Source organism: Formica exsecta, unplaced genomic scaffold (assembly GCF_003651465.1).
Source record: "Formica exsecta isolate Colony F162 unplaced genomic scaffold, ASM365146v1 scaffold117, whole genome shotgun sequence".
Classification (NCBI taxonomy): domain Eukaryota; kingdom Metazoa; phylum Arthropoda; class Insecta; order Hymenoptera; family Formicidae; genus Formica; species Formica exsecta.
The window spans coordinates 735,708-746,294 of NW_021848510.1; the positions used below are offsets into that span (position 1 = coordinate 735,708).

At 34.8% G+C, this 10,587-nt stretch overlaps 3 protein-coding genes across 4 annotated transcripts; 2 read left to right on the forward strand and 1 right to left on the reverse strand.

Moving 5' to 3' along the window:
* On the forward strand, window positions 1-5,776 carry LOC115240512. The gene is made up of 7 exons (XM_029815712.1): window positions 1-407; window positions 545-803; window positions 966-1,318; window positions 1,441-1,654; window positions 1,772-2,079; window positions 2,200-2,407; window positions 2,696-5,776. The coding sequence occupies exons 1-7, from the start codon at window positions 21-23 to the stop codon at window positions 4,501-4,503; spliced, it is 3,537 nt and encodes a 1,178-aa protein (XP_029671572.1). The 5' UTR covers window positions 1-20; the 3' UTR covers window positions 4,504-5,776.
* A 323-nt stretch (window positions 5,777-6,099) lies between these two features.
* On the reverse strand, window positions 6,100-7,230 carry LOC115240606 (U6 snRNA-associated Sm-like protein LSm8). Its single transcript, XM_029815855.1, has 4 exons — window positions 7,059-7,230; window positions 6,953-6,993; window positions 6,506-6,633; window positions 6,100-6,289 (listed from the first exon to the last, which is right to left on the reverse strand). The coding sequence occupies exons 1-4, from the start codon at window positions 7,087-7,089 to the stop codon at window positions 6,199-6,201; spliced, it is 291 nt and encodes a 96-aa protein (XP_029671715.1). The 5' UTR covers window positions 7,090-7,230; the 3' UTR covers window positions 6,100-6,198.
* Window positions 7,231-7,368: 138 nt separating this feature from the next.
* LOC115240565 lies at window positions 7,369-10,399 on the forward strand. Of its 2 annotated transcripts, none has more exons than XM_029815798.1 (8): window positions 7,369-7,900; window positions 8,004-8,301; window positions 8,391-8,544; window positions 8,633-8,775; window positions 8,855-9,033; window positions 9,104-9,518; window positions 9,595-9,822; window positions 9,895-10,399. In XM_029815798.1, exons 1-8 carry the CDS (start codon window positions 7,790-7,792, stop codon window positions 10,083-10,085), a joined length of 1,719 nt encoding a protein of 572 aa, XP_029671658.1. In that variant the 5' UTR covers window positions 7,369-7,789; the 3' UTR covers window positions 10,086-10,399. The 2 variants fall into 2 exon arrangements, with proteins under 2 accessions (XP_029671658.1, XP_029671665.1); XM_029815805.1 differs by having other exon boundaries at window positions 9,910-10,399.
* The last annotated feature ends 188 nt before the right edge of the window (window positions 10,400-10,587 follow it).

The window sequence follows — 10,587 nt, forward strand, 5'->3', positions numbered from 1 at the left end:
AAAAATAATTTTTTTTAAATATGTACAGCAGTAATGATAACGATTTGGAAGATGGAGAAATTCCATCAGACGAAGACGACGAGGCTATCGTCCCTGCAGCAAATGTTGCATCAGAGGCTGCTAAACCAACACCTAAGTCAGATTCTTCAACAAATAAAAATTTTGATGCAAAGTTTAACAAAAATAAAAAGCAGCAGCCTACACAGGCAGCTGGCAAACATTTTTTGAAATACAAGAATCCAACCGAAGATTGGGCTGGAGATGTTGAAAAAGCCATCAAGGCTGCAATGGAAGAGGATGGAGGAGGGAAAAATCAGGAATCCAAAGCGAAGAACAAGAACAACAGGAACAAAGTTCGGAAAAGAGTTCGTGATGAGAAAGAGGAGGATCGTAGTAAAGAACAAAAGGTATGTATAACACACGAGATAACGAATTTTATTTATAATGCACTAAAATTTTTTTTCTGGTTTAATAAGACTGCTTTTAAAGCTATAGGCTCAATGTTGTCCTTGTTTTATTACTAATGACTTATGAAACTTTGCAGAAGCGAAAATTGAGTGATGAAGAGAACGCCAATGAGGATGAAGATGAAATGCTTTTTGTACGAGGAGCCTCACCTATTAGGAAGGATTCTCAAGAAAATAATAATTCTCCCAGACGTACAAACGAGCATGAAAATTTTGACAACAATTCGGATTATGAGGAAAGACCTAATATAAATCGACATAGAGAAAATGATAGTAAACGCAGCACTGGACGTGGAGGAGGAGGAAGCGGAGGGGGAGGAGGAGGAGGAGGAGGAGGTACACACAGAATTTTAATTTCTACTTTTCTAAATTATGTTTATATAACTAAGATACGCTATATGTATGATCCTTCTTATTTTTATTATATGCAATTAAAGTTATTTAATTTATAATTATGTGAGTTGTATTATATTCGATTGTGTTTTTAACGTACGATAGGGCGTCGCGGTGGTAAAAATGAACGTGGTGGTAAAAACAAGACTCGGGGCCAAATCCGAAACGATCGAAATGGTCGTCGGCAGCAGAATAATGATCATGGACAGGAAGCAGACACAATCTGTGTATATTATATGCAAGGAAAGTGTCATAGGGGAGACGATTGTCCGTATTCGCACAACGCTTTACCACCCAGAAAAATGGAATTGTGCAAGTTTTACCTTATGGATTGTTGTGCTAAACGTGACAAATGTCTGTATATGCATCACGATTTCCCTTGCAAGTTCTTCCATACTGGTCTGAAGTGTAATCAGGGCGACAATTGTAAATTCTCGCATCAGCCTTTGAATGAACAGGTATATTTTATGTAATTTTATATTAAATTATAAATAAAAATCGAATAATGCCAATAAGAATAAAACAAATAGTACCTAAATTTATTACTAACAATATTTTATTTAAATTTGTTGTGTTTCAGGTAAAAGGTATTCTTCTGAAACACTTAGAAACTGCACCAAAGGAAATTCTTGGTGATTTTCCAAGATTGAGTAGAGAGGGTGCAATGTTAATGATAAATAATACAGCGCGTTCTCTAGCGCAAGGTCAAGATACAACAAATCAAAAGATTCCCAGTCTTTTCGAATTGAATCTATCAGCACCTACAGAAAAAACTGATGAAAAAGAAGATAAAGGTAACTATATATAAGGAAAAATTAATATATTTATTTGTTGTTAAAAATTGTTTAATTTTGTTTTATTGCTTTTTTTGTCGATTTTTATATTAAATTTAAAATTGTTTGACTGAATAGAAGAACAAACAAATCCACAAAAACAAGCCAACCTGAGGGAGAGAAAGCCTTCTGGAAAGAAGACGCGATGGGGATCGGATGAGGATAGAGTTCCCTACGAGCATATTATGCTACTACAATCAGCAAATGAACTTGGTCTTCAACTTCCAAATGCTGCATTAGGTTTAGCTACACAGCAACAAGCACAAAAGCAACCTATTGCACCATCAAACTTCTATAGCGAAAGAAATGCAGAATCAAATAAAACTGTACAAAAGACAAAAGAAGATTTTACAAAGGATGTAGGAGAAGATGATATACTAAACGAGGTATAATATTATATGAATTTATATTATAACAAATATCATATAATAAATTTTATTTGAAAATTTGAATTGAAAGTAGAAGATTTTAGTATATTATGATTTATTCTATTTATAAATTTGCAGTCGAAAAAGAGAAAAGACGTTGACTTGAGGCAACTATTGAACGCAAAGAAACCACCGCCTGTTTATAGTATAGCCGATAAAGTGGCGAGTCTTACGAAAAATAAACTTGATGACGAAAGCGATCAAGACGAAGAAGCGGAACTCGTTATCGAAGTACCGGCTGAAGATGAGGATAAGGAAAAAGAAAAATATTTCGATAGCGAGCAAAGTAAGAATAACTACTTATATTATACATGGTTTTTCCTTTCTTCAGTTATATATATTCGATAAAAGATTTAATAATGTTTAATCAAAAAAATAATTTTATACTTATTCTATATTACAATTTTGTTTTTTGTTTAGTAATATCTCTTATTTTTTATATCACACTTCTTTATTTCCATTTATATAATTTATTTAAAAAGTATGTATATAACATATAGATGATCAAAAAACTTAATTAAACATGATATAAAATAATGGTAGAATAATTATTACATATTTGTTTAAAAAACAGGCGATCAAGTCCACGACATTTTCTTTTCCTCTACGGACGAACATGAAGCGGTGCCGCCTTGCCATTTGCCGAAGAAGGCGCAAGAATTATTCATGCGAATACAGCAGCAGCAACGCGCGGCGCAAGACAGTTTTAAGAACATGGATAACGATTCCAACGCACGTACCGATCAAATCATCGAGGATTGGTATTCGGATGACGAGGACGATGATGACGACGATGACGATGAAGGTGGCAATCTTACTATAGTGGACAGTTCGAAGGATGAGATCGAGCCCATCGAGAAAAACCAGAACATCGTTGTCAAGGAAGAGTTTCCGCCCACGCCACCTGCGTCTAACGTGCCTCAACCGGCCGCTATTGTGGACAAATTGGGCGATTTGAGCAAGATCGACATCAGTGCCGAAGTGTCTAAACTATTATCCACTATAAAAGCTCAAAGTTCAACGAGCAACAAAACACAACAAGCGGCTAATTCAAACCAAGACACATCCAAAACTAAATTGGCTCAAGATCCCAAATCAGACAGCGAAATGTCGTCGAGTCCGAGACTATCACCGGGACCGAGTTCGATTACTGCACCCGTATCTAGGGATCCGCGCATGTCCCGAGATCCTAGGCAGCGTCGAGAAGTAGAACAGAAACCAAGCAGCCCGAGCATATCCGACGCTAAGAGAGAATCGCAGAAGCCTCTCAGGTTGGAAACGAGCATCTATAGTTCCGGTATCACTGCGATGGACGCGAATATGGACACCGATCTCCGGACGAGGGCAGATCAGGATCTCAGGCGGCAGGACATGGATTTTCGGCAGCGTTTTCAGACCACCGAGTTCGGCGACACGGATCTTCGCGTGAAATCTGACGTAGATCTGCGACAGATACTGAGTCTGCCATTCAAACCGGCGCCCGCGCACGACCCATGTACCGAGATTGACGCGAGTATCGCGTCGCATCCGCCAATGCCGTACAAAGTTTACGTGGTGGATATACCCAGACCGGACTATACCAAACTAACAAAAGAGGACGCGCAGGTCAAGTATGATCCGCGTCTTCGTAAGATCTTCCGCATTGTTCAACCCGAGCTGGCCGACTCACCAATGTCGCCGCCGCCGCCGCAGGTTAAGCAAGAGATACCAAAATCTCCACCGCAATGCACCGTTCGTACGGATCCGCGACGGAAAACGCTCGAGGCAGCCGCTTCCAATCAGCAGTCATCCTCGCAAAACGTGATCAACGCTTCCAAGGGAAGACAGCCGCAACCGATGGAAGCGATGGGACCCAATATGGGCCTCGCTCCGGTCGGTATGCAAGTGGGACCGCCACCCGGTGGCATGCCAGGTCCACCGCAGGGCATGATGGGCCCAATGGGTCCAAATTATCCGATGGGTATGGGCCCAATGAGGCCTATGATGAACCCCGGACCCATGCCGCCGCCCATGGGCATGCCACATGGCGCCGGTGGAATGGGTATGAACGGGCCCGTTCCAATGCAGTCTCAGAATCAGATGAATTTCGACCCACGTTTCAACGTGCAACGTAACAACGGAGCTGGACTGTTGGGTCCTGCGCCCTCTCCTTCCTACGAAGGCGGCCCTCCTTATCCCTGTGCTAGCAGCTACAATAATTTTGGAGGACCCGGTGGCGGTGGAACTGGCGAGCCCGGCATGATGGGATTTAATCCAAACGGATCGAACGGGCCTAGTTTTGGTCCGATGGGCGATGATTGGGGCCCGGGCAGCAATAGGCAGCGTGGCGGTCGTATCCGTCGGAGGAATCGCAACAGGACCAATATAGTGACTAATAATTGAAAGAAATAGCGGGGGAAATAAATAAGTATATATAGACTGAGCATCTGATAATAATTCTCATGAGCGATCAAACTGCAAATATGTGTATATATACATATATATATACGTTCATGTAATGTGCTCGACTGTGTATTTTAATCTTTCCAGTTTATTTTAACGGTATCAACACGAAGTTTACAGATTTATTTTATCGCGCTATAGATTTATTCTTAAATTATAAATATTTATGTAAATATATATAAATTCTCATCATCGTTGCTATTTACTTTTCGTTTATATAGGATTAAATCTATAACTACTTAAGAACTTACTCAAGAAAGTTATGATTCTAATAATTACTGTATTAATAATGATTATGATCGACAGATTGCAAACTCTAGTGACGAAGAAAACAATAGCTCGCATCGTACGTAATTCTTTAATAAATGCAGCGGGAGAAACTGCATGTAATGCTCATTTACGCACGATTTTCTACTTATATGGAAAATCTGTGCGTTCTAAACGTGCAAAACATACAGTGAACACATCCATCATTCTAATTGTAATTTGCCGCATAAAATTCTCAATACGTCGCTAGTGAAATATATAATCCGTCAAATAAAGGATATTTATAGATATATTTCGATGTGTATCCACTAGTTTATAAATAGGTTCTACGAAAAAAGACACCTAGCACATAAGTCATGCCGAAATAATTAATTCGAGAGTAAACGAGCGGAGCAAACGCGATAATAGAGACATTAATCAAGTTGATAATTTCTTTGTCTTCCATGTAAATGGCACGCTGAGTGCTTGCGATTTTTGCGTACACGTTGTCTTTGTACGATTCGCGAAGCAAGCGGTTCGTACATTGACATGACACGATCTTTACCCATATCGCGGAAACATACCGTGGAGTTGTAGAGAATCTAATGTGAAATGCAATATTTTGTAAAGAAGTCAATATATAGTGCGCGAAAGAAATTTTGCGGCATATATGATATGAGATACTTTTTTATATTAAAAAAAAAAAATATGCGCAAGCATGTAAATTCCGGTCTTGTATCGATTTTTGCTCGAAATAATATATATAGCTCATTCTTGTGCATCTCATAATGTAAACTATTATTTAGCGCCTCCATTAAATTCTTCTATAGATTTGCGTGCGGCTTCAAATAATAATAACGATAAATTCTGAATAACTCTGTGAGAAAGCAGAACAATTTCTTTAGGATTGTACGTATATATTTTCTTTAGGATAAATTTAGAAATAAATATAAAATATTTGAATCTTTTATTTAGATGTTATTAAATGTTAATCTATGATGCGATTATATTTTCATCTATCGCTACATTATGATACAGAGCAAAATTACATTTGTAAAGAATAAAGTTTACTATTATATAGTAAGATTTTTGTACAGATGATAATTGTTATTTTAAATGCAAATTCTTGCTACTTTATCTCAATGATGTAAATACTACTATATTAATTCTGTGCATTTTTTGAAATACAATTATATGATAACATGTATATATGTATATATATATATATATATATCTTATATGAGAAATGGAAAATTTTTATACGATATACAGCTTGTATGAAGAGTTGTATTCTTTTTTTTTTTTTCTAGCGCTCTCGATTGATTTTATTTTAAATTTCGAATGAAAATGAGCGGCGATTTTAACTGCACAAAATTCTACATATATTTATCAATGTAAGATGGAACTTAGGGGATCAGCACGTATCGATGATAAATCCAATCGTGCATCCATCTCGTCATCTAACTCTCCCACTATCGCTCTGAAAAAAAATAAAGGACACTTTATAATTAAATAATATTTTTAACAAATATGTGTTTATGGCCATTATTTATTTTCTTACAAATAATGATGCGGAATAAAATTATATTTTTCTATTTATATTGCGAATATTGATGTATTAATAAAAGAAACAATCATGTTATAACACGATTATTGAAGCTACTATTTGTATAATTTATTTTAAGATTATACTAACACGTTATCTCCTCTGATAATATGTAAACCCAAGACAACTTGTTCCACTCCCTGCGTTGTACTATATACCCGTTCATGTGATTCATCAAGAATTATGTTGATAGTCTGATCAAAGCCTTTTAACGTGCCCTGAAATAAAAGATTGAAATTAAGCCAAATTATTAATCGCATGGAAGATGGAGTATCACAATAAAATTTTGTTTACATGTAGAGTAATTACAATTAAATTCTTGCGATATAAAATACTCGTATAAAATAAAATATTATAAGAGAATTATTAAGAGTTTAGTAATCTTAATACATAAGAAAATAATGTAAATATGACATTGTAGCTTACTATGCTCATGTAATCGAGAATAAATATCTCAATGCGAATCTTGAGGCAATTATGAATTATATTTATGTAAATTCATGCGCGCTCGCGATTTAGCAAAATTCATATACTTACAATAAAATTCCTACCATCCGATGTGATAATGGAAACCGTATCTAGATAGTGTTTAGGTTAATATACTTCTCATGCTTTTGAAAGATAAACAAAATAAAAAGGATACGATTCATATAGCTCTCTAATCCCGACGCCATTATCTGTCAACAATTATTTAGTGAAAAATCGATATAAAACCGCATAAGTCAGCGAGTCATCGACTTCTTCGACACATGCAAATTAATGATTAGTGACAGTGACAACAGACTCCCACAGAAACTGTAGACCGCAAACTGCATTCAAACCGTAGCCATTTTGCATCATCACAAGAACTGTCAAAAAGAAACTTAAATTTCCCTAGAATTTGATTAAAGCCACATTTACATCAATGCCTTTGAACTCATTGGCTGCATTCAGAAAATACTACGGTCGAATAACCAGATTTTAGAAAAGAGATCTGATTGGTGCACATGTAGATTCAAAAATTACAATTGTTATTCAAAAATTGCACAGTCATACATTGTATTTTTTACAACTTAATGTAGCTATTAATTGAGAAAGACAAAAATTATTATATAATATGTGTAATTATTTTTATATTAAAAAGAGAAATTAAGATTATAAAAAAAAAAGAGATAAAGATTAGGTTTGCATTAGTTCATCATGTTATTTACCACCGTTTTTTTGCCGTAGCACAGGCATAACAATGGAATCATTATCGTTAAATAAACACAATTTTTTAGAGATAATAAAATAATTTATATAAAGGTCGAACACGCATCACTTTTCCGTAGTGTAAATAGACATCGTCGATGAAACAGACTCGAAAAATAATTTTTAACTGTACATCGTTATAAAATGAACAGATTAGAAGGTCATAGAACTATTGGATCGTCGTTCTATAAAAATGTATTTTTGCTCACGCAAATGCAACCACCGTGCGTCGAATTTCAGCGATACTTTAGGCAGGTACAGAAAAATATATCGCAAGGACAAATTTTTATTTACCTAATTTTATATAATATAATAAGTTAGAAATTTTTAACACAAACATCTCTTTTTCTCCTGAAAGGGTATGTTTGATAAACCTAATACGGCCGGTTTTCTGCATATATCTCATTATCTGTCAAACTTATACGACGCGGCACTTTTTAAGCAAATGGTCAGGTGGCCGACCTTATGCAAAAGGGATGAAGTAACGTATCGTATCGAGATGAAGAACTTTCTCTCCATTCTATCGCGTGATAATTCCGATGTTAATTTTCCACCAATATTGATGTCCCACCTGATTCAATCGGGAGGTACCAAGTTTCTGATTATCATGTGGAAATTATCGCAAGTCGCGCTTAGAACTTATATTAAAAGAGAATGTAAGCGATATGATAAATATATATATATGAAAAACTATAGCTCTCCCTAGTCCGGTACAATCACGATTTATCCAAGTCGAATTTTTCAGTTCAAGGAGAATTGTGGAATGCACCATGTCCAAGTCTAATGGATCATTTAGCTATAGCATATTTTAGTAATGTAATTGCTAAAAAACATAGTATTATAATAGAAACTCATAAGGAAATACAGAAAATTCATGATACCGCAACTACTTTTCTCAAGTAAAAAGTCAAATTATTTTCATTTTGTACAATGAATGAGATGTGGATATATACATCAGCTTTTATATAATTGCATTATATATTTCAGCAACGAGATTGAAATATTAAATGTGTACAAATTGGAGATTTTTGATAGAAAAGAAAATATAGAAAAGCTAGTTCTTAATACATCAGTTCATCAATTAATTCAAAAACGATTAATAGATGTGGAGGATGTAAACATCATAAGTTGTTAGTGTTCGATAAACGTTTCTGTAGATAATCTTTACTTATTAATAATTTTCACAACATTCTTTCTTTTATATTGCAGTGTGGAAAAGAAGCATTCTTGAGAAAATGCAATACATATATAAAAAAAATAAAGAATTAAATAAATTGAGAGAATCCTGCGATTATTTGTGCAAACTTGTCCTGAGGATAAGCACAAATTCTGGAAGTCTTGATGCAAAGAAGTTGCCCAAAATTAATTGCAATAATTTCTTATTACAGGTAAAATAGAAATCATATATATAAAGAAATCTAAATTATGCAAAATTATCTTTTTTTTTTTCAATTTAAGCATACAATCAACAATTTATATGCGGATAACTCTATCATTTCATTCTCCACTTTGCTCACATTGCTCTATTTGACATCTGTACAAATGTTATTTCATATAAACGCTGCTGATTTCTCAGATTTATCACCATGCTTACTATTTGTTCAAAATATTTGCAAAGAAATAAAATTTCTACACATGCTGTTTATTGCATTGAATATTAGAATTAACAGTATAGTTAGAGATGAACAATGTGATTCTCGAAAAAATGAAAATGCTTATTCCAATTCTGATATAAACAACAAATTATTACTAACTGCAAATTATAGAATATGTTTGCAATCTCCCAAGATTAATTTTAACTTCAATAAATGTGTGGATGATAATCTTTTCTATGAGAAACTGTGGTCATCACTGAAAGCTGGTGCGATGAAAGGTGTTGTTTGTTAGAATCTTATTGTATCTCAGAATTGAGCGACCACATTTCTCATAAAATTATTAACGATTCCCAGGCAAACATAAGGATCTATTTAAAAGGTACGCAGGCAAATATCGTCCATCTCACGAGTTGTCTACAGCATTATCAGACTTTAGCAATTCTTGGAACAGTATGAGCGGATGGCTGTCTCCTCGTGCACGCTCCACTAAATGCGTGCAGATTTTGTCAAATGGAAAACCACTGTCGCCCTTATATTCTCGATTGCTACAGCGTTCTAAATTGAATCTAAAACGTTCCAGAGGTTCTCTGCAATTTTAGATATTTTAACATGTTGAAATTTTGATTGCTCTCTTGCAATTTAAGATTAAATCAGTGTATTTGCTTTCAGAAAACTTATTGTACAGCTCGAGTACGAGCTACGAAGGATTGAATTTAACACCAAGGAAACGTCGCTCAACATCTGAACAAATAATAAAGAATAAATGTGATGGAAGAGCGAGGGATCTCTTTAATTCTGCTGCCACATCGTCTTTGTCGTGTGTATCCTCGAATTCGGAAAATTAACAGGATGCAGATGTTCGATGAAATTAGAATTCACAATATTGGTATCGAATATTTTCAATTACTCTAATTTGAAGAAGACAATTTTGATGATAACGTAAATTCTTAAAAGTATAGACAATATGTTAGTAATTTGAGAGAGCTTATTAATGTTAATTTATATATTGAAATGTAATGCATATGTGTGATATTATATTGCTTCATGATATATTTATTTCACTATCGTTATGTATTCCTTTGTACTTTAAGTTTGAATTTTCACATGCAGTTTCACAGGCTTTTTTCTGTAGATTTTAGCCTTGCTTATATAATACAGACGAAAAAAAGAAAATAATGAATAAACTTGTATTTCGTAAAATTGTTCGGAGATTGTTGCAATTCCTAGATCTGAGCAATATCTTCTATCATTTCCAAAAAAGAGCAAACATTATCACGTATAACCCTTTCAATATTTTCAACACATGTTCACCTCCACCGGAAGATAATCTTCAACCTATATTTTCAG

What these genes read in the sequence shown, in the direction of transcription:
- LOC115240512 (XM_029815712.1), top strand. Translation starts at nt 21, where the DNA reads ATGTACAGCAGTAATGATAACGATTTGGAAGATGGAGAAATTCCATCA. An exon ending in AGGAGGAGGAGGAGGAGGAG is followed by an intron (nt 804 to 965) that starts GTACACACAGAA and finishes AACGTACGATAG; the next exon opens with GGCGTCGCGGTGGTAAAAAT. An exon ending in ATCAGCCTTTGAATGAACAG is followed by an intron (nt 1,319 to 1,440) that starts GTATATTTTATG and finishes GTTGTGTTTCAG; the next exon opens with GTAAAAGGTATTCTTCTGAA.
- LOC115240606 (XM_029815855.1), bottom strand. Translation starts at nt 7,089, where the DNA reads ATGGCGTCGGGATTAGAGAGCTATATGAATC. An exon ending in ATTAGAGAGCTATATGAATC is followed by an intron (nt 6,994 to 7,058) that starts GTATCCTTTTTA and finishes AACACTATCTAG; the next exon opens with ATACGGTTTCCATTATCACA. An exon ending in CGGATGGTAGGAATTTTATT is followed by an intron (nt 6,634 to 6,952) that starts GTAAGTATATGA and finishes CTTTTATTTCAG; the next exon opens with GGCACGTTAAAAGGCTTTGA.
- LOC115240565 (XM_029815798.1), top strand. Translation starts at nt 7,790, where the DNA reads ATGAACAGATTAGAAGGTCATAGAACTATTGGATCGTCGTTCTATAAA. An exon ending in TTCAGCGATACTTTAGGCAG is followed by an intron (nt 7,901 to 8,003) that starts GTACAGAAAAAT and finishes TTCTCCTGAAAG; the next exon opens with GGTATGTTTGATAAACCTAA. An exon ending in GCAATAATTTCTTATTACAG is followed by an intron (nt 9,034 to 9,103) that starts GTAAAATAGAAA and finishes TTTCAATTTAAG; the next exon opens with CATACAATCAACAATTTATA.